The sequence below is a fragment of the Prunus persica genome, chromosome G1 (assembly GCF_000346465.2).
Source record: "Prunus persica cultivar Lovell chromosome G1, Prunus_persica_NCBIv2, whole genome shotgun sequence".
Taxonomy (NCBI): domain Eukaryota; kingdom Viridiplantae; phylum Streptophyta; class Magnoliopsida; order Rosales; family Rosaceae; genus Prunus; species Prunus persica.
Window position 1 is genome coordinate 39,330,794 of NC_034009.1, and position 23,950 is coordinate 39,354,743.

Consider the following 23,950-nt stretch of genomic DNA (forward strand, 5'->3'; position numbering starts at 1 on the left):
TATATGTTGCGGCACTTAGGTATTTTTCGACAGACCTCACTCTCTCATCTCGTCGTCACTTTTCTGTGGCTCAGCGTCTCTCAGGTGAACTCTCTAGGGTTTCATTGCTTCTTTTTCCAGTTATAACAGTTCATTTTCCCTCTATTTAGTCGGGTAAATCTAATGTTTACGTACATACAAATGTATCGTAGTTATTTTTATTTTATTTTAAATTTTCTTTAATTTATTGCTGTAGCTGTGAATTCGTAGTTGTAAATTTCGCTGAGAAATAAAGCAAAATATGTGTTTAGTTTAGCCTGATGCTGTAAATATAAAGTTTTACGCATGCATTTGTTTTTAGGGTTTGTGGGAAATTAGCTAGGGTTTAAGGTTTCGGAGCTTGATTTGGTATTTGGACAGTGTGTGGGTGTGTGGGTGAGGAAAACTGTGTTAGTGACGTGTTTGATTAAGGATTACCTTGACATTTTTTGATCTGGTTCGCTTATTAAGCGCTTCTACTGGATCCATGACAATATTTAATCTAATTATTCCTGGTGTTAAACTTAATGGATGTCTGCATGTTTAGATTCTTACTGGTGTTAAGTGGTTTTAGTCGTGGATTACGCCTGGAACTGTGACAATTTCTGTGTCCAGTTTGGTCGTTTTTACTGACACCTTGAGTTCCAATTTACATGGAGAACATAGCATATTGTGCCTGGGTAATTGAGTAATAGTTCAATTTTTAGTTTTTATTTGTCAGTTTACTAATGACTTTGGTGATGACCTCAGTGATGTACGATTACTTCATTATATCAGTGGTTATAGCAGCTTGAGTTTCATTTCTGGAAGACAAAAAAATGACAAAGAAGAAGAACCCCTTGGTTTTTATGGATGTGTCCGTCGATGGCGATCCTGTTGAACGAATGGTTTTTGAGGTACTGTTTGTGAACTAAATAACTAGTGGATATATCTTCTTTCAGCATAATGAATGATGTGGTTCTTGCTGTTTGTCTCCTGCTCTTGCTATGTGACTATCCTTGCATTACCTTTTGAGTTTGACCTTTAATATTTCCTTCGCAATTGTTTTGCAGCTTTTCTCTGATGTTGCTCCCAAAACTGCAGAAAATTTCCGTGCTCTGTGTACAGGTAATATATGCTGTAACTTTCATATAGCTCGTGTAATGACATATTCGTCTTTGATAACCAACTTGTGTTGTGCCCACGAATTCCTATATGGACATGAACACTCACCTAATCAATTTCTTGTAATGATTATAAGATTTCACTTTTTTTTCCCCTTTGTGGCCAGTGGAGGTAGTCAGTTTCAGGGAGTATTGTATCAGACTATAACCAGAAAGCTTGGTTTTCTGATATCTTATTGTTTTGTTGAATACTCAGGGGAAAAGGGAATCGGTCCAAAAAGTGGAAGACCATTGCACTACAAAGGGTCTTTTTTCCATCGCATTATAAAAGGTTATATAGCACAGGTATGCCTCCTTGCCTTACTTTTAGTTTTGTCTTCATAGAGGGTTTTCTGGTTGAGCATGCCTTAGCAGTGGTTTGTCTTTTAGTCAGTTACCCTTGTTTATTCTGTAGGATACAGGGCTGATGGTCACGACTGCTTTTCTTGTGATATAGTTTTAAGGTTGTATTTACTAAGTTGTGTATCCTCAAAATTTTACTAAGCTTTGTCATGCTCAAACCAGTTCTGCATTCTCTTTTCCTTTTTACCTAGAGGGATTAATGACTCTTGTTTATTTTGCAGGGTGGCGATTTTATCAAAAGAGATGGTATGTATTATGTTTTCTTATTTCTCTGCAGTCATTACGTTTAACGTCCCATTTCTTCCATCATCTTGCATATTAAACCTAGACCAAAATCATGTGTCACATTGTCTGACTCTTAAATCATTCAATTAGATTTTCCTTTTCTTTAAGCAAAGGGTTTGATTAGATTACCAGTTCTTTGGAAATGCAATGAGTAGAAAATAGAGAACTGTTGATGAATATAGGTTTAAGTTAACAAATACTGACTTTCAAGAAATTCTATAAGAAATAAAGGGTTGATTACAGTCAGGTAAAACTTATTTTCATGCAATGATAGTAGATGAAAGAGCATGCTATTTAGTTTAAATGATGCTTATAATAGTGTTAGAAAAGTACAATTACCAAAATAAGATGGCAGATTGCAGTCTGTTTTAGATGAATGCTGTTAAATGGTAAATGTAATTTCATTTAGGCTTTCGCATTGTGATTTGAACACCAATATTCATGGCTGATAATTATATTGATGTTTGTCGAGTAGGAAATTTATTGGAAAATACCAATGCTGTTTTATGCATCTTGGGGTTCTGAGTTGACAAAAGGTGTTGACTTTGTTATAATAATTGAAGATCAAGTTCTGATTGTGTCTATTAGGTCTTAAGTTTACTTCTTTCTCGTTAGCGGTAAAAGACTACGGCTCTGTTATGTTTGTGCAAATACCGTTTATCTTATTTTCCTGAACTTTTGCTTTAGGGTTTAATTCATAAGTCCATGTTGGTTGAAACTATGATGGTTTTGGAAAATCAGGAGGGTCTTGCTTGAGCTAAAAATGAAGTGGTATAGAACTAGGTGGGAAGGAGATATCCAGAATAGCCTGTAACACAATCGTTTCCAACCATGATTCCCAAGGTCCCTAGATTGGGATAGGGATCAATCCCTGGTGAGCTGACCTAGAAGCATAAATTGGATCTTGGGCTGTATAGCAATATGAGTTGTGATATCTTCATTGCTTTAAATCTATTATTGTAAAAAAATTGCTGTAAATCAACTTTTTTAAAATTTTAAAATTTTATTTTTTATGAGCAAAAGTTTAGTACATGAAAACTACCAAAGACAACATTATTTTGGTAACGCTGCTCATTTTATGCATTTAAGCCTAATGATGCCAAGGGTTGTTTGAGGTCCTCCTCAACTTGACTTGAGTTTGAGTTTTACGTCTTTTATGTTTGTTCTGCAGGTACAGCTGGTGAAAGCATTTACGGTGAGAAGTTTCCAGGTAACAGTGTGACCATAGCATTTTCTTCACTTTCTCTCTATCTCTTCAATCTTTCTATAAGCCCAAATATATACTCGTGTATATCAATACACTATGTTGACTTCACTCTTTGGTGTCTAAATATGTAGCCATTTTGCTGCCCAGTGAGTTTGGTAGTATTAAGTACTTATGATTGTGTCTCATAGTCACAAGCTTGTTTTAGTAGGGATTGTATTCATTGCTAAAGAAAATGGTTGTTTATGAATGTGCCTAGTTCTTTCTGTTAGTATGTGTTTGTTTTGTTGTTTAGTTAAGTAATAATTCAACATTATTTATTTTGGGAATGTTCCTGAGTAGTACTAAATATTAGTTGACATTTTGCTTCAGATGAGTCGCCTGTGCTAAAACACTCTGGACCTGGCGTTCTATCTATGCCTGTTGCTGTTCGTGACTCTTTAGGTTCTCATTTCATTATCACCTTTGCGGCTAACCACAATCTTGACAGGTATGCTTTTTTGTTTGCTTGTTAAATTTTTTTTGTAAATAATTCTTACTGTTCCCTGTTTAGTCTGTAGTCTCATAAATTGGTGGTAATTTCTGATTTCCTCAGTCAGTTCAATAGCTTGATCAGATGTTTTGGTTTCTTCAGTCTAATCACAGTTGTGTTTGTGTATCACTTTTCAGAAAGCATATAGTTTTTGGGAAGCTTGTTCAGGGGCATGAAGTCTTGAAAAAGATTGAAAATGCGGGTGATGAAGATGGGAATCCAACTGTATTAGTTAAAGTCATCAATTGTGGTGAACATAACGAAGGTAATGATTATGGAAGAACTAGTTTGGAGTATCTTACCTAATTTATGAGCAATATGAAATAGTATTGTTATCTAAGGGCTATAAAAAGCCTGAGTTTTTCTGTAGGACCATACGTTTTAATATCCTTAATTGTTTTATTTGAATGTTTGTATGTGCAGACAAAAAGAAAATAAGTAAAGTGAAAGTGGGAAAGGATGCTTCTTCAGATGCTAATAGTCATGAAGTGAGGCGGAAGGGAAAGCACAAGAAATCTTCTAGAGATAGAAGGAAGAGGAGGAGAAGGAGATACGATTCAACATCTGAATCAGACAGTTCCTCTGATTCTGAATCGGAGTCGTCCGAGCCAGATAGTGATTCTGATTCATATGTGTCCTCATCGACTGATGCTAGTTCTTCAAGTGATGACAGGCGTAAGAAAAGAAAGAGATCTTCTAAAAGAGACAAGCATAAACGTGGAAAAAGGCGGGATAAACGGCGTGACAGAAAGCGAAGGCGGCGGGATAAGAAATCTAAGACCAGATCAAGAAGGTTGTATGCTGAATATTTATTTATAATTCTAAAGTCCCTTTTCTGGTTCACCCATGACTGCTCAGACTTTTGTATAAACAATTTTTGTGTACTTACCACTTGAGCACTTGCTTATGTACGGCCACTGGTCCTTGTCCTGTGCTGTTAAAAGCGTTGTTACATTGGTTGATGTTGCCTGTTATGTGTCTTAGTTGTTAGCAGTGGAAGAGAGCTGTGTCTTAATTTACATTTTTGGATCATTGGGAGGGAGTAGTTGAAGGTAGGCAGTGCATAGTTGGTCATGTGGATTCATTTTTGTTGGGTGAAACAAAACCGTTATATATTATTTTTCTAAATAGGAACACCTATTTGAAACATGGTACATGTTTTATTAAGTCTACAATCTGATGTTTTTAATTCTGTTCTTAAGGGCATCGGACGGTCTTACGGATACCGAGAGTGAAATTGAAAGTGACAGTGACCATGAACATGATGGCCTTGATGCCAAAAGGAAGGATCGAAAGTCTAAGAAGGACACTTCTGAAAAAGCTGGTACTTTAACTAATTTCTTATGCTTTCATTATGCATTCTTAAATTGTGGCGCTTCCATTATGGTAATTATTGTTGCTGTGCTTTCAATAACAGTTTCTTGTGTTTTATTTTTCCAGAATATATTTGATTAAGCTGCCATCAGTTTTTTACCTTAAGATCCTAACCGATGCTTGAACTGTGATTTTTTCATCATTTACCTAGCCCACCTGCATGGAGTACTCAAGACACTGTTTTTGCATTCTCTTACTAATTGATTTGGGTCTTATATTCATGCTTTTCTGTAATTTCTGCAGTTGGAAACCAATCCCCCAATGCCATGGACGATGGTGCTGCGTCAGTTCACCATAAAAAGAGGGAGGAAGCAGAAGTGCTTGAGAAAGAAGGTGCATCTCCCAAGGAGAATGGAGAGAAGCGGAGCAATGGCCATGGAGCAGGTGTTAAATATGACAAAAGTGCAGATAGACAGCCTGACATAGTTGATGATCACCCAGGAAAATCTAGGTCTTCTTTCCATTCTTGTCACACCTCAGTTATTCTTTATGCTTACCGATTCTTCCAGATCTGGTATTTTATTAAAAGTTGATGAGCAGGAGCCGAAGCTTGAGTCCTAAGAGGGCCATGAGTAAGAGTATGAGTATTAGTCCCAGGAGGAGTCTGACTAAGAGCCCAAGCTTAAGTCCCAAACGGAGTGAAAGCAGGAGTTCAAGTGTTAGTAGAAGCCCTCCTCGGGCCCTTCAAAGGAGCAGGAGCATCAGCAGGAGTCCTGTTAGAAGTGATAGCAGTAGAAGCCCAGCCAGAGGTTTCAGCAGAAGTCCAGCCAGAGGTTTCAGCAGAAGTCCAGCCAGAGGTTTCAGCAGAAGTCCAGTGAGGGGCCGGAGGGGTAGGAGTCCAGTGAAAGCGCGGTCTCAAAGAATCATCAGGAGTCCTGTATCCCGCCCTAGACGAAGTGTAAGCAGGAGCCCACCAAGGAAAACATCGCATAAATCATTCAGCAGAAGCCCAGTAAAAGTTCCAAGAAGCATAAGCAGAAGTCCACCTAGAAAAGCACCACATAAATCAATTAGCAGAAGTCCTGTCAGAGCTTCAAGCATAAGCAGAAGTCCACCTAGAAAATCGTTGCTTAAATCAGTTAGCAGAAGCCCTGTAAGAGATTCAAGAAGCATAAGCAGAAGCCCAGTGAGATCTTCTCGAAGGAGTGCAAGCAGAAGCTCTGGTAGGGTTCCTTCTAGGAAAAGCACTAGCCGCAGTCCGTTCAGAGCCCCGACTGGGAATAACCGTCGTAGCTATTCAAGGAGCCCTAGCCCAGTAGTGCGCAGGGTAAGGTCACCTCCATCACCAGATCGGGGGAGGAGCTTGTCCAGAAGTGTTTCACCTGATGGGTCACCGAAGCGCATTAGGAGAGGGCGGGGTTTCAGTCAGCGATACTCTTATGCACGGAGGTACAGAACCCCTTCTTTATCTCCTGTGAGATCTTATCGTTATGGTGGTGGTCGAAGTGATCGTGATAGGTAATTGCAAGTCCCTGTTTTTTTAGCAAAGCTCTTTTACCATATTATGTAGTGTGGATCATGTGGTGATTGAGTGTCTACCCTGTTTTTGTATATGGCCGTTTGTGTTTCTAGATATTCAAGCTACAGAAGGTCCAGGTACTCCCCGAGGCGTTATAGAAGTCCACCAAGAAGAACCCCTCCTAGGTATGTGATCTTGCCTCATATATGCTTCTGCTTTATGTACTGCACTTGACTAGATTTCAACAATGAGGCTGCTTATGTTGAGTTGCGTGTTGGTAAAACTGTATAGAGTCGAGATCTTGTTTGGTGCTTTTACAAGATCAAAAAAATGACAAAATAGGTAAATGCATATGTGCAATACAACTTCTTGGCAATTGGCCACGGAACTTTTTGATGCCATATACTAGTGTTTCTCCTTCATTGTTCTGTTTGTGGTGGATTATGCAACCTTTGACTGTGATTTCTTTTAACACTTATCTGCAGATACAGAAGCAGAAGAAGCAGAACTCCTGTATCACGCAGCCCCCGTTACCGCAGCCGACACTATAGTCGTAGCCGTAGCCCCATTAGCCCCATCAGGAGTCGTAGTCCCATTCGGAGCCGTAGTCGGTCTCCAGTGGAGGTGGCTAGATCACGTGCCTCTCCTCGGGTTGAGAGGGGAAGATCTCCTTCTAGAAGCAGGAGCCCATCAGAATCAAGGTCCTTTCCAGACTCCAAGTCTCCAATTCGAACGGGGAAAGCCAGGTCTAGATCATCGTCGTCGGGAAGCCCAGACGGAAAGAAGGGCCTGGTTTCTTATGGTGACGGTTCCCCGGACTCGAGTTGAAAGATAATATTGTAGTAGCAAAGGGGGTTGCTTTATCCCGCTTTGCCTGGAGCTCCTAGTGATTGGTAGTTTTTACCGGTGTTATCGACTGTAGCGTAGATTATCAATAATTGGCACGTTTAAGCATACATGTTGAGAAGTGAATATTATGTGGGTCAATATGAGGCATGCGAAATTGTTGATGTGGTTTTGTTGTAGTAGATGGAATTTACCCATGAGAATTATGCAGCTTGCGCGAGATGTCATAATTCTATGTTTTTTTGTAATTTGAGATCATTTGATTTGATATACATTCCAAGGTCTTTTACATAATGGCTGTTTCAGGTTTCGTTGTGGGTGTTTGACTTTCGGCTGTCGTTGACTGGTCAATTTCACTAACCTGGGGTTTTCTGTCTGAACTCCTGAAAAAAATGGAACATTGTTCACAAATTTCCCCTACTTTGGAAAAGTGGAATTTGTCAAAATCAATGTCTAAAATGTTTGTATTGGGCAAATGACTTGTAGTTTATCAAACCGGTCAGTTATTAATGGAATTCCTTGTCGGTTTTCTATAAAATATTCCGATATGATATGATCAATTTCGTTTATGATTTTAGGGCATGTTTAGGGTTTATAAAAAACTTACAAGTGCTTTTGGGTTACAAGCCTGTTTAGGAGAAGCACTTGAATTTTCAATAAATTTTTTGACGTTCTTCTAATAATAGTACTTCAAAAAAAGCTTGATGAACAAAAATGTTTCTTACAGAAACATTCCCAAACGAGACGTTAATTTAAGTTGGAAATGTGAGTAAATTTTTTTATTTTTTTGTTGGAAGAGAGAAAAGTTACGAGGACCAGCTCCAAACATAATGATTAGTTTGAATGAATCAAATACTACCTTTCTTAGTGGAGATTATCCTATTAAAAAGATTCACCCGATACGAAGGATAGTTGACCCGACCCAATACAACAAAAAATGTCAAAAATAAAAAAAAAGGAGCCAAAATTCTCGCTCTCTGACTCTCACAGCGACACTCGCATAAAAATTGGCAGAGAGAGAGAGAGACAGTCAGAGTAACAAATTGTTTCTGTTTGTGTCTCAGACGCTGCGAAAATGTGGAGGCGAGTGGCATCTTCTTCCTCAGCTCAGCTTCAAGCCCTCGCATCAGCCTCATGCAGATCCTCATCTCTCAATCTCACCCGTCGGTTCCTAATCTCTTCAGCGTCTTCCCCTTCTTCGACGCCGTTGCCGAGCTCCCCGCCTCCCTCCTCCCCCCACACCACCGGCGCTTCCTCTTCTGGTGCGTCTCCATTTTCTTTGTCTTTCATAGAATTAGAAATGAAAAAATAGTCAACTTTTTGTGTTCAAGTTCAACTTTTGCTATTGTTCTGATCCTGATTGGGTTAATCACGTATTACTTTTTGTTCTTGTCTGTTTGGTTACCGGGAAAATGTAGGAGAATCGAGGCAAAATTAGTTATTGTTGGATTTCGAAAATCAAATGTAGAATTGGGTCTTAAGATTATGATTAAGTTATTAATCAAAATCTAAAATTTCTTGCCGCCGGTCCCCCTGTTGGCTCTGTGGTACAATCACAGGTCAACGGGTCCTGGTTCTACTGGCCCGTTAACAGAAAATTTAGAATTTCTAATATTGAAACCCTAATCTTCAGTGCGATCTGAAGAGTTGGAAGTTTTATACATAATGTGTTGATTATGTTGTGATATCAAGCTTTGAAGAAGAAGGTTGAGGATGTCATGCCCATTGCAACGGGTCACGAGCGTGAGGAGCTTGCGGCCGAGCTTGAGGTTAATGATTACTAATGTTGTTTTTGCTATTTTTTCTTTTTACGTTTTAAGAATATGAGAGTTGCTGAATTATAGGCTATTTAGTGGTTTGATCTCATTATATGTTTGTATGCAGGGAAGGAACGTTCTTGAAATCAATTATCCAGTTGGTCCTTTTGGTACCAAGGTAGTGGTTCGAATTTAACTCATGCTTTTGGTTGGATTTCTTTCATTATAGTTAATCTGTAAAGTGGGAAAGAACTTCAAGAATTTCTAATATGTTCTTGCTACGTCATTCACAAGTGTGTTTGATAACTGTGCTCTACGACACCGTGAGTGGAAATTTTTATACAATTGAAGCATTTCTTAAAACAGAGAAGCAATTTTCTTTCACTCCATATTCAAAGATGTATGTCTTGCATGTGGCACAGTTTTCACATTATTTTTGGTGACAATAAGTTTACATCTTCTCCAATGCACTTCGTCTCTTTCAGCTCCATTTCCCCAATAATTAACTTATTTTCCCCCTTCTGCGTAATCAAAATCATATTTATGAAGAAGGGGAAAATGTTTAATGTTACCACCACATTTTGCATTTCACCCTTGTACACGATGCACTTGCCATGAGCACCTAATTTAGTTGAAAAAAATGGACTAATCGTCTGGATCTTAGAAGTTGTTTCAAGCAGGTGGGATGTAAGCCTTTTGAATGTATACCTAATCTTGATAATTCCTAATAATTTGGGGATTCCCCGTCTCTTTGGTCAAGTAATTAAAAATATGCTTACCACTCCTCTTCGTGCATCCTACCTCTCATTTCCTCGTGTAAATTCACATTGGATAAGAAAGTGTACACCATGTCTTCCATTAAACTGACAATATGTGGTCTTCAATCAACATTCTAATGTGACTAATCCTATTATATTTCTGTCTTGTAGGAAGCACCAGCAATAATTAAGTCCTACTATGACAAAAGAATAGTTGGATGCCCTGGTATTGAGGGAGGAGGTATGGTACTCCACTTCGTTACTTCTTTTCTCGTTCCTTTACAACTAAGTCATTCCACAGTTACAGAGCTAACTGTAATTTATGAATATTTATGTCTGCAGAAGATGAGCATGATGTTGTGTGGTTTTGGCTGGAGAAAGGAAAGCCACATGAATGCCCTGTCTGTACCCAGTATTTTAAGGTGACTGACTGAGCCTTATTCTTTCTTTATATGTACTTTGAGGGATGGGAAATTTTTTACTTTGAAGTCTTTTTAACATCTTAGTACTGGATAAACTTACTTGAATGAATAGACTTCTCTAATTTATGTTAAATTTTGTTACAGTTGGAAGTGGTTGGCCCAGGAGGTCCTCCAGATGGTCATCATTGATCTTGCAAACAAGTTTCTTGCGAAACTAAAATTTTGATTAATGTGATGAGGAGGCAGTCTTTATACTGTGTAGCTTCAATAATTCTTTTTTGTTTGTTTACCGGTGATGCTTAGTTGAGAGATTGTGCCCGACGAGGCTCGAGTCGGTGATAATTTTGGTTTCATGGTCTGTTCATTAGAATTCGATTCTTTTGAGTCGCCAATAGTTTTGAATTGTGTCTTAAGATCAAATAATCGATGACTACATTTTTTTAAAGAAAACTTGATGGCTATATTTTGATCGTAATACCTTCTTTTACTTTCTATTTATCTATTCTAAGGCAATACCAGTAAAAAGTGAAGGGTAAAGAGGAGTAATTTGGATGTGAAATTCTTTTCAGCCAATTAGATGAGAGCCATTGCCCATTGGATCGCTTAGTATTTGCTGCTTGTCTTTGTCCTTTGTATTTGGGGACTCGTGAAGCTCGATACAATTCTCCAAAATTGCTTGTTATGGGGACCACTAAGACCAAAGATTTTGGAGGATATTCCAAGAACCCTATTCAACTAAGCATTGGAATCATCTACATTTTTGTCTTGAAGTCTCAAACTTGGGTAAATCATTTTTCTTGGTAAGTTGGAATGCATAAGCCTCAACCCTGAAGACTCTTTAAGCATGCCAAGCCTTACTCTGAAACCAGTGCTGCAAACAATGTCGTCTGCCCGGGTTCGTGAGGTGATCAGGCAGTGCCTCTCTGAGGCGCAGTCATCAGACTTTCATGAAGCGGAGCAAAAAGCTCTTCAGACCCTAGTTTCCATCACCAAGGTCAGTCCCCTAAACAGGAACTTGCTTGCACTAACAGAAGGAGCCATCCCTGCTTTACTTACCCTCTCAAAATCTTCCTCTGACATCATTCAGATTCTCTCATTGTCCATCCTCTTCAACCTCTCCCTCAACCCTGATCTAAAGCAATCTCTTGCAGATATCGAAACCATTCACCACCTGAATTCCATAATTGCCACCTTGAACTCAGAAGAGTCTGGGAGAGTTGCTTCGTCTCTGGTTTGCAGTTTGGCAATGCTTGACAAGAACAAGGCCAAGTTTGGGGTGGCAGGTACCATCCAGTTGCTTGTCAAGGCCATTGCTGGTCCCCGCTGTCCTGCTGCTCATCACCTCCTTAGCTCTCTAGCCGAGCTTGTCCGGTTCCATGGGAACTGCACACTGGCAGTGAGAGAAGGAGCTGTTCAAGCTCTTATCCAAGTGGTGGAGAGCACCGATGGCGAGGATCTAGCTGGAACTTCTCTTCTGGTTCTAGCCCTTCTTGCAAGGTTCGATGAAGGATTGAATGCTCTGAGAAAAACTGACCAGATTGTGAGTAAGATGGTAGATGTGTTGAAGGGGAGGTGCATGCTGAGCAAGGAGGGTGCAGCTGAAATCCTGCTTCTCCTGTTTGAGGAAAGTGAGGGCTGTGTGAGAGATGCGTTGAGGCTGCCGGACTTCTCAACTTTGATAGCTGATATTTCAGTCAGAGGATCGGCTCGAGCTCGAGAGAAGGCGGCTTTGCTGCTGAAGAAGATCATGGATGCTGACTTGGATTCTTATGTGGATGGAAACCCCATGTTTTCGCAGTGGTAGTAACTGGTAGCAGAGAGAGAGAGACAGCTATTATTAGTTTTGGAGTTTATGTTATGTCCCTTTGTTCAGACTTTGTTTTACAGAAGGTGCTTGATAATGTGAGAGACCTCTCTCTCTCTCTTTCAAAACATTAATCTAAAAAAGTTCCCCTTCCAAAACTAAAAAGTCTATACAGGGAGCAAAAGCATCAAACTTAAATCTAGAATAATTAGAAAACAGTGAAAAATAGAGGAAATATCAAGAATATTGATTAATTCCAGAAACACCAGAAGAAAATAAGAAATAGTTCAGGTAAAATTATAGAACCAAAAAATGGTTGGACTTCATAGTTCCTAATCATAACAGTAAGGCGTGACTCTAATACCGCCACACGGTGTTATTAAGGTAATCGAAATGTCATGTTAATTAATCCTGACAGACGACCTGCTTAAGTTCAAGTTCAACTATTTTCTGTTCATGTGCATATAAGCAAAACTCAGAAAATTGCTACATGAAGAAACAAAAAGTGAAGAAAAGTCAATACATCATCTTCATACAAATACAATACCAATTGCTAAAAACGTTTGGTGTATCAAAATTAGCTATTCGTGTGTTTGGTGCACCTTCAGACATCTGATTCATCTTCCAAAGACACAGAGAATGACTCTGACACTGGATGCTCCAGATCATATAGATTCCACCCATACACTTCTAAAGTGGTCAACCCAATTTTCGTTTTAAAATAAAATTATTATTCTAGTCACTAAAACTAGTAAATTCCTCTGGAAAAAAAAAGGAGTAAAACATAATATGGACAGATAATCATGATATGAAATATCAAATCTATCTTCAACTTTTTAAGAACCATCATTTCTACACGTTTTTGGTGTGCATTTTACTCAAAAATTTCATCAAAGTCAAATATTTATCTTAATATCTGACCAATTTTTTATTTTTTATAATCGTAATATAGATATCTTTGTCAATATCCAAAACCCTCAAATTTTCTGTCGATATTTCCAATACCCTTGAATGATTTACTTCATACATTCCCACCCCGATTTTTAACTCTTTTTATTTTAAATTATTTTTCTTAAAATGGTTGATGCCTTGGAATTTTAGAATTTAAACTTGGTTGTCTTCTGGTGTTAAGCTGTCATAAAAAAAAAGTCCCATGCAAATGCTTTTATGTAAATACAAACCATTTGGAGCTCCCCATGTCCTCCTGTCAAAGACAAACTTTCCATGTTTGCTTTGATCCCTTTTGATCATCACCTCTTTCTGTTTAATATTCCACTAAAAATATTAAATTTTTTTTTTTTCACCTCTAACTATGATGTGCTCTACTTTGTGATTGGGAGAGAGAGACCAAAACGGCTGAAAGGCATCCTTGGAAATACCGTTAACAGCGGTTGGAATACCCGCCAAATGTCCAAAACTGCATGTAGCAGTTGGGCACCTAAGACAGAAAAAGAACACATTGTTTAGCAGCAACAAATCAAATTATGAGTTCAAATGAAACCAAAGATTATACATCACAGTGACAGCTTTTCGTGAGAAACAAAACCCCAATCCTCTAACATAAAAGCACAACTTGATTGGTGCTAAATCCACAAGTTTCACCACATAGCTTGATCTAGAGCACATTTTGTGTAGTGTTAGGGTGTGGCACATAAATTTTGGAGTGAGAAAAGGAAAGCAAAATGAGCAACAGCACCTATCCACCTCTGCCTAGCAACCTCCTACCGGATCCTGCTAATCCGGACTGGATGAACAAAGCTGACAACGCGTGGCAGCTGACAGCCGCGACGCTGGTTGGCCTCCAGAGTGTCCCGGGGCTCATAATCCTATACGGTGGTGCAGTGAAGAAGAAATGGGCTGTGAATTCAGCTTTCATGGCACTCTATGCATTTGCTTGTGTTCTTGTTTGTTGGGTTGGGTGGGGATATCATATGTCATTTGGGGAAACTCTGATTAAGGGAGTTCCATTTTGGGGGAAAGCTGATGTGGCATTGAACCAAAAGTATCTCCTGGAGCAGGCATTTAGTGGGAAGTTCCCAAATGCTACAATGGTGTATTTCCAATTTGTGTTTGCAGCAATTACTTTGATTTTGATTGCTGGGGCCCTCTTGGGTAGGATGAACTTTTATGCTTGGATGCTGTTTGTGCCTTTGTGGTTGACCTTTTCATACACCATTGGAGCATTTAGTATCTGGAGCCCTAAAGGTTTCCTCTTCAAGAAAGGACTGATAGATTATTCTGGTGGGTTTGTGATCCATTTGTCTTCTGGAGTTGCTGGTTTCACAGCAGCCTATTGGGTAGGAAAAACCTTCTTCCTCATTCATCTGGGTTTTCTTTCTTTCAATTGCTAATCTGTTATATGAAGAACATTATGTAGCAAAATTACTTTCTCTTCAAGTTTGAAGTCTCCCTTATGTTTCACATAACACCATTGTATAAAAAAAAGTTTCGGTTCATTTCTACATTTGCTGGAAAATATGATGATCATGTCGAATCTAATTCGATGATGCAGGTTGGTCCTCGTTCGAACAAGGACAGGGAAAGATTCCCTCCCAACAACATTCTTCTTATGTTGACTGGTGCAGGACTCCTCTGGATGGGCTGGACAGGGTTCAATGGAGGAGACCCTTATGTAGTCAGTGTTGATGCTTCCTTGGCTGTCTTGAACACTCATGTATGCACTGCTACCAGTTTGCTCACTTGGCTCCTGCTTGACCTCATTTTTTTCCGCAAGCCTTCGGTCATCGGGGCAGTTCAAGGCATGATCACTGGTTTGGTTTGCATCACCCCAGCTGCTGGTAAGTTCACAAAGCTACAAAACCAGCACACGTCTAAGCATAAAAAAATTAGTACCAATTACTAAAGGCCATTGTCCCTAATTTTAGTGGCATGGAAAAAAATACATGATTAATCTACAATACCAAATTAAAAGTTTAAATGTATGACTTCTATATCAGAAAAAAAGGAGAAGAATGAAAGATATATTAATGATATCCTTTGTTGCACTTTCAATCTCATGCAGGAGTTGTGCAAGGTTGGGCAGCCATACTAATGGGGCTATTTTCTGGCTCAATTCCTTGGTTCACCATGATGGTTGTCCACAAGAAATCTGCGCTCCTTCAAAAAGTTGATGACACAATGGCTGTTCTGCACACTCATGCCATCGCCGGCGCCCTTGGTGGAATCCTCACCGGTCTCTTTGCCCATCCGAGGCTCTGCTTCCTGTTCACTACCTCATATGGACAGTATGTTGGCCTATTCTACGGTTTTAAAATGGAAGTTGTCCATACCGGGTTTCGTCAACTGGGAATTCAACTTCTTGGGATATTTTACGTTGTCATTCTAAATGTTGTAGTTACCAGCCTTATATGTGTTTTGATCCAATTCATCGTGCCTCTAAGAATGTCCGATGCGGATATGGAGATCGGTGATGAAGCAGCTCATGGGGAAGAAGCTTATGCCATCTGGGGTCAAGGTGAAAAGCTTGAAAATTCTAGGTATGGATATGATATTGAGTCGTCAGCCAAAAATAGACATGCTGCTGGCCAAATTGAGATGGCCTAACTTTTCCATTTTGTACTTGAGACATTGCCAGATTCTGATTGAGCTCCTATCTCTCTCTCTCTCCCCCTTTTCTGGATGTGTAAATTAATAATTTTGCAGTAATTCCTGTAACATGCTCTAAATTTCCTCAGGAAAATTTCAATAAAACAATACAATTTTAAATTGAACACTTGATCAACAAGGCCATATTGAATTGTGCATCTGCTGGCCAACTGAAAAAGAAACAGAGTTGCGTTGATAAAAAAAAAAGAAACAGAGTTGACCATCTGGCTGTTACATATCTTATTTAGTTAAATCATACCACTATATATACTGTTTATCATAACATCACTGTCAACACCACAGCTATCATCATCATTTCTCTCTCTCTTTTCTTTATTTAAAATTCCCCAGACATAAAATTGGCATTAAGAATCATATATGCTAAAATTTAACATCAAATTGTACTTTCATCTGAACCAAATAAAAAAAGAAAATGATGACAAGCTAAGCCCATTAATTAGAATTTTTTAAAAGCTATATATCTGCATATATGTTCAGCTGAAAAGAAAACTATATGCTATTTTGTTTTTGGTAAATAAATAATGCATCATTCAACACCAAACAAAGAGAACAAACACAGGGAGAGCTCCAAGAAAAAATCCAAGTTAGAATGCAGCAATTAGAAACAACCAGCCACAGCCTAAAAAAGCAACAGGCTATAAAGCAGCAAAGGGAACAGACCAAGCAAGAAACAAAAGATACTGCCAATTACCAAGTAGAAAAGACTTATAACAGCACCAAAAAGCTGGACCTCATTAGGAGGAAGAACCAAAACTAAAATTGTTACTAAGAAGCCCGTGAGGTATATCTCAGTTGGTTAAGCTCTTCCACTTTTACTTTACTCATGTGGTTAGAAGTTCGAAATCCCAAGACACCCAATGAATATCCTGTTTGTAGAGTTTAATTTAGTTTTTCAAACCTAGGGCAACCCAGGCATCAAGACTAAGGATAGTCCAGTAACTTCAGGCCCAGCAGAACTGCAGAAGCAACAGGCTAGGTCCTACATACATATAGTTGTTTTTTGTACGGAAAACATTTTAAGCCCTATGTCACATGAGTACCTAGCTGGGCACCTTGTTCAACAAGCACACTGAAACCTGTTTGTACTTTTGTATATGTATTATATATAGGCTTATTCATGTACATGCCCCCTGTGCTTTTAAACTTGTCTCAAATTACCACATGTGTTTGCAAACGGCTCAAAGTATCTCCCAACCTTTTAAAACCCGTCTTACGTTACCCATTTCGTCAGTTTTTTTGAAGTTCTGTTACGAATGTTACTGTTCATCCCCCCAATTCCAGAATAGCAGCCCCTCCGCTTTGTTAATGTTCATCAGACAAGTTTTTGGGTTGCCATTTCCTCCTCCGGCCACCCCAAGCGACGACATGGGTATCAAAAGAACCAGCACGTTGTCCTCTACCAGCCTCACATCTCAGCCGCTGCCAACCGTGGATCGCAGGAAAAAGAAAGAAATTGTCAACTTTTTACCCAAAATCTCCATCGCTCGTTCGAGCGATTCCAAGCACCATTTGCTTCGATTCAGGTATGGTTTTTCAACCTCTCAAGTTGTTCTTGCTGCTAGTTGTGTTGGTTAGGAGAAATTTCTGAGTTTTGGAGGGTAAATAAGCGATGAACAGTAACAAAGGGGAGGGGCTGCTGTTCTGGAATTGAGAGGGGGGGGAGGGGGGATGAACAGTAACATTTGTAACGGAACGTCAAAAAAACTGACATAAGGGATAACGTGAGACGGTTTTTAAAAGATTAAAGGTACTTTGAGCCGTTTGCAAACACATGTGGTAATCTAAAACAAGTTTAAAAACACAGGAGGCATGTACATGAATAAGCCTTATATATATTATAGTTGTCACAAACTGGCATTTGGCAAAAGAATTTGATCCCTATAATTTATAAAAATACCACCTTAATGAACAAGGAACCTGTAGAGTGGAGAACATGTGGGATGTGTAAATGATATAAAAATTCAGAAAATGCCCGACAAACCGAAATATTATTCGTTAAGAATCGTTAACTTTTAGTCTAATCTCCATTTCGAGACATTAATTAGGTCACAATATTGAATTGTTTAGGCTTCGATGCAGAGTAAAGGAATCACAGTATGTGATTTATAGGTTAAATAACCAGAAAGCATGAGTGCAAAATCTGTCTGAGCCCCATCCCATGATTATTCCGAAGGCAAAGAAGATTGCGAGTCACTTTTTGTGTATTAAACCAAAGTTGCTCTCCTTGCACACAAATACAATAACCATTGATTCTGCTTTCAATGAGTGTGAGTTGACAACTTAAATGGGACATCTCAAAGTTACATAAAACAAAGCACAAAAACTTTAGGACTTTTTATTCGTCCTAAATTCCTAATAAAGACATATAATTTAGCTGGATGATGAAGAACTGTACATTACACCTAAGACGTTAATTTGGGAACAAAAAAAGAAGAAGTCATCAATCTTTTTTCCTTCAAGCAGACAAACTCTCTTTTTCATTTTCAAAGTCCGAGTAAATATGCACTTTTGGGTTGCTTTGAGTGGTGAGGGACCAATGAGTAAATGGATTAAGATTAAGATAAGTTGAGAGTTCGAATTTAACTTTTTTCAATATAACCATAAAGAGTTCAAGAAAATTAACATGAAATGGGGATTTGATAAATCTTTGACTCGGATATCTGCAAAATAAATATTAGCTCAATTTTCTCTTGTAAATAATAATAATAAAAAAAGTGGAGAAATATGCTTGCAATTGCAAGAGGCCTATGAGTCTATGACGCATGAGAGTTGGCATCACATACACGTCGACAGATAGATGTGTGGGAAACAATTAAATGCCATTTGTCAACTAGGTGAATATAAAACATTATAAGATTAAAAATAGAGAATTTTTAAGCCTTTTATTTAATGAAAATGTAAATTTATTTTTACTTATTTGGGGGGGGGGGGGAGAAAATCTGAGTTAGAAGTTGAGGTGAACAAAGAGAAGTGTGCGGTTGAATATAAAAATTCTAATTTTTTTTAGTTAAAAATAGAAATGAGAAATAGAGATGGGGAAGTTCGTTCTCTTCTTTCTTCCTTCTTTTCTTAATGTCCTCTTTGTTTCTCTGTTTTAAACTGTAAACCCACTAAAGTTTTTATCTTTCTTAATTTTCTAAAGTGGGAAAGTTGGATTTAGCTAACATTATGTTTATGAAAATTACAGAAAAGAAAAAGAAAAAAAAAAATCTGTTACAGTATGAGCCAGGTTAAAAGAAGTGGACATGGGAAGGGCATTTTGGTCTGGGCGTTTGGTAAAAACCTGTAAGAAAATGATTAGTTTTCAGACCTTGTGGGTTTCCATCTGTGTGTGCTTGTGGCTGGTTTTTGAGGTATGATTCGTATGAACAAACAAAATAAAAGGAGTGAGAAAGAGAGTGACAGAAAGTTGTGGGAAAGAAAGAAAGGCAAAAACAGAGGAGAAAGGGGAAAGCACATATTCTTTTGGGTTTAGTCCCATACCAGGTTGGTACAAAAAAAGCTTAAAACTCACTTTTTCTTTTTCACTGGCAATATTCAGTTTATATATTTTTCTTAGATCCTTTTGTGAACATTTCAACTTCTGTTTTTGTTTAATGGGTATCTGTCACTCATCAGCCATTTATATAAAATGCCATTTTGATTTCTTTTGGAGGAAAAAAAATGGAACTTTCTTTCTTCTTCCAGGAAGAAATGTGATTTGTGGTTGTATTCTTGTGTTGCTGTAGTTGAAGTGCTTTACTTTGCCCGCTGGCCACTAGCAAAGATTCTCTCTTTCAATCTTTGTGAGCTTTGCAATCTCAAAGTCTTCGATAGTTCATTTTCTGCATTGATGTGCTTTCATCTAATGTCACTTATTTGCTCATAAAGCCTACTAGCTTTTCCTGTCCCTTCTTTACTTGGGTGCCTTTCCCTTTCTGATATATATTTTTTAGGAGCAGTGTATAACTGGTGTAAGGAGTGACATACAGATTCATGGGTTTTATTACATATTCACCCCCCTATATGGGTATAAATAGATATGGCCAATATTGGTTTTCCTCATTGCAGGAAGTCACCTTAGGTGTGTGCATATCGTATATTTTCGGGTCGAAGGGATGAGCTACAATACCTCCAATACTGGTTCTGGTTAGTTATTTTCCTGTGCTGGTGTCTATATTATTTGTATACGGAGTAGAGTTATTTGTAAGGACTACTTATTGTTGGTTCTTGCCCATATCTTGATCATTAGGCCTGCTGGTTTTATGTTTTAAAAGTTGTTGCTTCAATATGTCAGGTAGTAGAACTCCTAGAAGGACGTTTGAGTTTGGAAGGACCCATGTGGTCAGGCCCAAAGGGAACCACCAAGCGACTATAGTTTGGCTACATGGCCTTGGAGATAAGGGCTCAAGGTATTAATGCTATTCTTTTGCAGACAATAAAAATGTTCTATTGTGGTTTAAGAACGGGTGCTTGTGATAATTTGTCTCTGTTTTTAGGTGAAACTTGTTCCCGTTAAACCAATTCATCTGTGGAATTGAAATTCCTATGCATGATTAAATTGTAGCTTTCCATTTCAGATTTATACATGCAATACAGCTGTTATGTTTTACTCAGCAGGGTTTCTGGACGTGCATGGATCAGTAGTTATGATGTTAAGAATGTGGAGTTTTATAATCACCTACTTGAACCTGATATTCTCTCATTATATGAAATATATGGTGTGGGTTGGTTGATTCCTTTCCCTTTTAAACGAGCATATGCCTGAAGAGCATGGTGGACTTGTTTGTTTCCACATAAAAGACAAAAGAAGGGGAATTGGAGAATGTCAATGTCTTTCTCCTGATCTAGCAAAATCTGTTATTTAACTAAGTCCTTGATTCTGTTGCATTTTAGAAGATTCTATTTCTGATCGAATTGATGGGGGACCGCAATACTTCCATGAACCAAAAGACAATGTGATCGGTTGTCTTTTCCTTCCTCTTCTTTACATTCAAATTGATGCTGGGGAGGTTATGAATCAAGTATTTGAATATTCCGAGGCCTACAATAGGGGACCACTTCTTCACTAGCTTAGTTGGCCCTTCAAGTGTATCAAATTGAAATATACTAATCATTAATAATTTATATAGTACAGATGCAGGACTAATTAATCACCATTATTCCTTTAGTGAAAGATGATTGAACCGTTTTGAGCTACAACAGATATATCCAAATAGCATCAAACTTGTACAATTATCGATTAGGTTTATGCTTAACCTTGATTATCTGTGCTCCCCAAATTAGATTTGATATGCTACTAAGAAGTGTTTCTTAAATGATACTGTAATTATTTTCAAGCTTGAAGTGTGCTAGCCATTGGACTCAAAGTATTGTGTTATTAGTTTGGTTAATCATTAGTAACTAAGCTGGATTATTTCCACTTTGTGCTTTGTTTTGCAGCTGGTCCCAGCTTTTGGAAACCCTTCCTCTTCCAAATGTAAGGGTGACTTTAAGTTTCATTTTATCATTATGCACATGCATATTCAACATTCATCACCAGCAGCCTTAAACCTTCTATTTAGAGAATATACTACTAAGTTTGTTTAATAGTATTTATTGGCTGTTTCTGTTTATATTATTATACAGATTAAGTGGATTTGTCCTACTGCCCCTTCTCGTCCTGTAGCATTATTTGGTGGATTTCCTTGCACTGCCTGTAAGATTTATTGCTATATTTTATGTATTTATCTTCATGCTGAAAACCATCATGAAATTCTAGATTTTCTGTGAGCTTTATCACATGGACATTGATTGCCTAAAGATACATGTCATCCAGTAACTAGGGTAACAGTTTGGTTTATATTTCTTTTCATATTGTATATGTAAAACATAGTCTAAAGTGTTTGAGTGATTTATTACAGGGTTCGACATGGGGGACATTTCAGAAGATGCTCCTGATGATATGGAGGGGTTAGATGCCTCAGCAGCGCATGTTGCAAATCTTTTGTCAACAGAGCCTGCTGATAGTAAGTTCCTTTTCTTGAAAGCTCTTAAAACTCTAGTATCTTAGTTATATTTGTTAGAAAAATTTCCAGTTAAAGGATTTATAAATAAGATATTGGGGCATTGATATATCTTGGTAGAGATAGAAACGAAAATATAAAGAGGTCTGGGATTGTAGACCTGTACTCAGGTTTCAAACTATGTTTACCTTGTTAGAATGAAGATATAGAATGACATAGTCAAATTTCTCTGCAGATTCCATCTTCCCCTGATCCTCTACTGAACTATAGTGAACTTATTTAATCTTGTTCATACAGCTTTCATGAATCATGACTTAACCAAGGAAAAATATATACTGATCGGTTCTTCCTAATATCTTCTGTATTTTTATCATCATGTTTATTTAGTTTTGTTTGTATTATTGAATTAGTTCATTGCATAATTTCATTTTACCAATCGAATTATGTACTCTCATGTGATCTTCACATTTACTATTGAAATATCTCTGACTTGTCAAGGTTGTCAGGACTAGCAAAGATATATGCACTCAATAATATGGTAACTTTTCACATAGAATTAGACTGGAGGAAACTGGTTGTTTCTCAGTTATTACCATAAAAATCTATGGGGAGGATAATTAATGATGTTAAATTAGAGTTGGGGATCACATATTCCTGTAAAATGATTAACTGTGTAAAATAATGTGTTATTGAAATAATTGCTTTTGTAGGAATCACAAATGCTTTATGTAACTCGTGAATTGTACTATTATGAACAGTAAAACTCGGTGTTGGGGGCTTCAGTATGGGTGCTGCAACTGCCCTCTACTCTGCCACGTGCTGTGTTTTAGGGCAATATGGGAATGGAAATCCATACCCAGTTAACCTAAGTGCAATCGTTGGTCTAAGTGGATGGCTTCCATGTTCAAGGTTCAGCTTCTGTCGTGTGCACTGACTTAAATTTGCTTATGCACAACACATAAGCACAAGCTATTAACAGTCAGTTCATCTCAGTAGTTCTTTGCTTTTTGGCTCTATCTGTAGAACTTTGAGGAACCGGATGGAAGCGTCGAATGAGGCTGCAAGGCGTGCAGCATCCTTGCCCACTTTGCTATGTCATGGCTTAGGTAGAAATATTCTTCTCATAAATGGTACTTATAGATTAAATTCTTCCTTGGAGGCTCTCTCCACCCACCTCCCATCCCCAAAAATCATATAGAAGAAGTTGGAAGTTACTGATTGTTCAGGTTGTTTTGTTAAAATTGTAATTCCCAAGTTTATAGGCACAAATGTATGTGATGCCTTCATTCTTCATTGCAGGCGATGATGTGGTTGCATATGGACATGGAGAGAAATCTGCACAGGTCTTAAGTTCAGCAGGATTTCGAAATCTAATGTTTAGAACATACAACGGGTATGTGATTCTGCCTTCATTCAGGACTTACATTTTGTTATTTTCAATATCAATTTCAAGAATGCATGGTTGTCAATGCAGGCTGGGGCACTATACAATCCCTGAAGAGACTGATGAAGTTTGTACTTGGCTAACTGCAAGTTTGGGGCTTGAGGGATCCCGATCATACTAGCGGAAAAGATCGGTGAATGGCGAGGTGACACGGGGAATACAAATGAGGAGATTATTATAAAAGACGATTAGAAAGGCATACTAGAATAGGTTGTGGTATGGGGTATATTATACATACGGTAGTGGCATTTCTTATAGCTTCTATTGCCATATAATCTCCCTTCTCCTTTCTGTTGCTTTCTTTTTCTTCAAATAACGTCCTAGCTGAGGCTTACTCTTGTACTTGGGCGCTGGTTGCTGTGAGATTTGTATGGGCGCTCTTGGTTCGGGTGGGGTATGGGAGCTAGATAGTCTCTTTCTCCGCATCCACGAAATTTTGTTGTTTTGATAATAAAGTGATTGAATATATTTCTCCGTGCATCACCCTAGCATTTGAATTGGTTGTTTGTTGGTGCATGTAGACTGGAAGATGATGAAAGTTTCAGCCTTCACACTTCTATACAGTTTCAGCCTTCAACACAAGTGCTTCATTTTTAAAAGCCAATTAGAGTGGCAGTAAGTTGGGCCTAAAGTTAAAATATATGTTATTTTGCTTGGTCCATAGGCCTGGATTAACCGATGGATTCTCCAGATCTATAAGACTGGCCTGGATTACCACTCAAATTAACCCTTCCCAGCCCTCAAGTCCACAACCCAAATCTATTTGAATATCATGAGCAGTTCCCTCTAAATTACAGAAACGGTAACTTAAAAGCAAGAGAAAAACACAAACTATATGGTTTACAAGCCACTTCTAGCTAAAACACATCGTCTCATTCTTCCCTTTTCCCACCTAAACACGTTCTCCCTAATTTTAGTAGTTTTTAAGAGG

The 23,950-nt window shown here is 38.2% G+C and overlaps 5 protein-coding genes across 8 annotated transcripts; all 5 read left to right on the plus strand.

Annotated features, from left to right (window-relative positions):
- Positions 9 to 7,533, plus strand: LOC18789511 (peptidyl-prolyl cis-trans isomerase CYP95). Of its 3 annotated transcripts, XM_007225232.2 has the most exons (14): positions 9 to 84; positions 769 to 914; positions 1,071 to 1,125; positions 1,378 to 1,466; positions 1,745 to 1,769; positions 2,980 to 3,018; positions 3,385 to 3,502; positions 3,682 to 3,809; positions 3,968 to 4,337; positions 4,747 to 4,868; positions 5,162 to 5,369; positions 5,459 to 6,376; positions 6,491 to 6,562; positions 6,863 to 7,533. In XM_007225232.2, exons 2-14 carry the CDS (start codon positions 837 to 839, stop codon positions 7,203 to 7,205), a joined length of 2,565 nt encoding a protein of 854 aa, XP_007225294.1. In that variant the 5' UTR covers positions 9 to 84; positions 769 to 836; the 3' UTR covers positions 7,206 to 7,533. The 3 variants fall into 3 exon arrangements, with proteins under 3 accessions (XP_007225294.1, XP_020417627.1, XP_020417630.1); XM_020562038.1 differs by lacking the exons at positions 9 to 84; positions 769 to 914; positions 1,071 to 1,125 and adding an exon at positions 1,576 to 1,624; XM_020562041.1 differs by lacking the exons at positions 9 to 84; positions 769 to 914; positions 1,071 to 1,125; positions 1,378 to 1,466; positions 1,745 to 1,769 and adding an exon at positions 2,550 to 2,682.
- On the plus strand, positions 8,020 to 10,635 carry LOC18791693 (cytochrome c oxidase subunit 5b-2, mitochondrial). Its single transcript, XM_007223531.2, has 6 exons — positions 8,020 to 8,485; positions 8,916 to 8,992; positions 9,108 to 9,158; positions 9,910 to 9,979; positions 10,081 to 10,160; positions 10,305 to 10,635. The coding sequence occupies exons 1-6, from the start codon at positions 8,299 to 8,301 to the stop codon at positions 10,347 to 10,349; spliced, it is 510 nt and encodes a 169-aa protein (XP_007223593.1). The 5' UTR covers positions 8,020 to 8,298; the 3' UTR covers positions 10,350 to 10,635.
- LOC18790024 lies at positions 10,730 to 12,122 on the plus strand. Its single transcript, XM_020562044.1, has 2 exons — positions 10,730 to 11,154; positions 11,248 to 12,122. The coding sequence occupies exons 1-2, from the start codon at positions 11,005 to 11,007 to the stop codon at positions 11,962 to 11,964; spliced, it is 867 nt and encodes a 288-aa protein (XP_020417633.1). The 5' UTR covers positions 10,730 to 11,004; the 3' UTR covers positions 11,965 to 12,122.
- On the plus strand, positions 13,647 to 15,670 carry LOC18789613 (ammonium transporter 3 member 1). The gene is made up of 3 exons (XM_007227314.2): positions 13,647 to 14,261; positions 14,477 to 14,762; positions 14,987 to 15,670. Exons 1-3 carry the CDS (start codon positions 13,647 to 13,649, stop codon positions 15,526 to 15,528), a joined length of 1,443 nt encoding a protein of 480 aa, XP_007227376.1. The 3' UTR covers positions 15,529 to 15,670.
- On the plus strand, positions 18,850 to 23,516 carry LOC18793717 (acyl-protein thioesterase 2). Of its 2 annotated transcripts, XM_020559482.1 has the most exons (11): positions 18,850 to 19,077; positions 19,320 to 19,376; positions 19,642 to 19,719; positions 19,868 to 19,982; positions 21,013 to 21,049; positions 21,199 to 21,268; positions 21,474 to 21,578; positions 22,334 to 22,484; positions 22,599 to 22,681; positions 22,875 to 22,968; positions 23,050 to 23,516. In XM_020559482.1, the coding sequence occupies exons 3-11, from the start codon at positions 19,689 to 19,691 to the stop codon at positions 23,138 to 23,140; spliced, it is 777 nt and encodes a 258-aa protein (XP_020415071.1). In that variant the 5' UTR covers positions 18,850 to 19,077; positions 19,320 to 19,376; positions 19,642 to 19,688; the 3' UTR covers positions 23,141 to 23,516. The 2 variants fall into 2 exon arrangements, with proteins under 2 accessions (XP_020415071.1, XP_007227247.2); XM_007227185.2 differs by lacking the exon at positions 19,320 to 19,376 and having other exon boundaries at positions 18,852 to 19,077.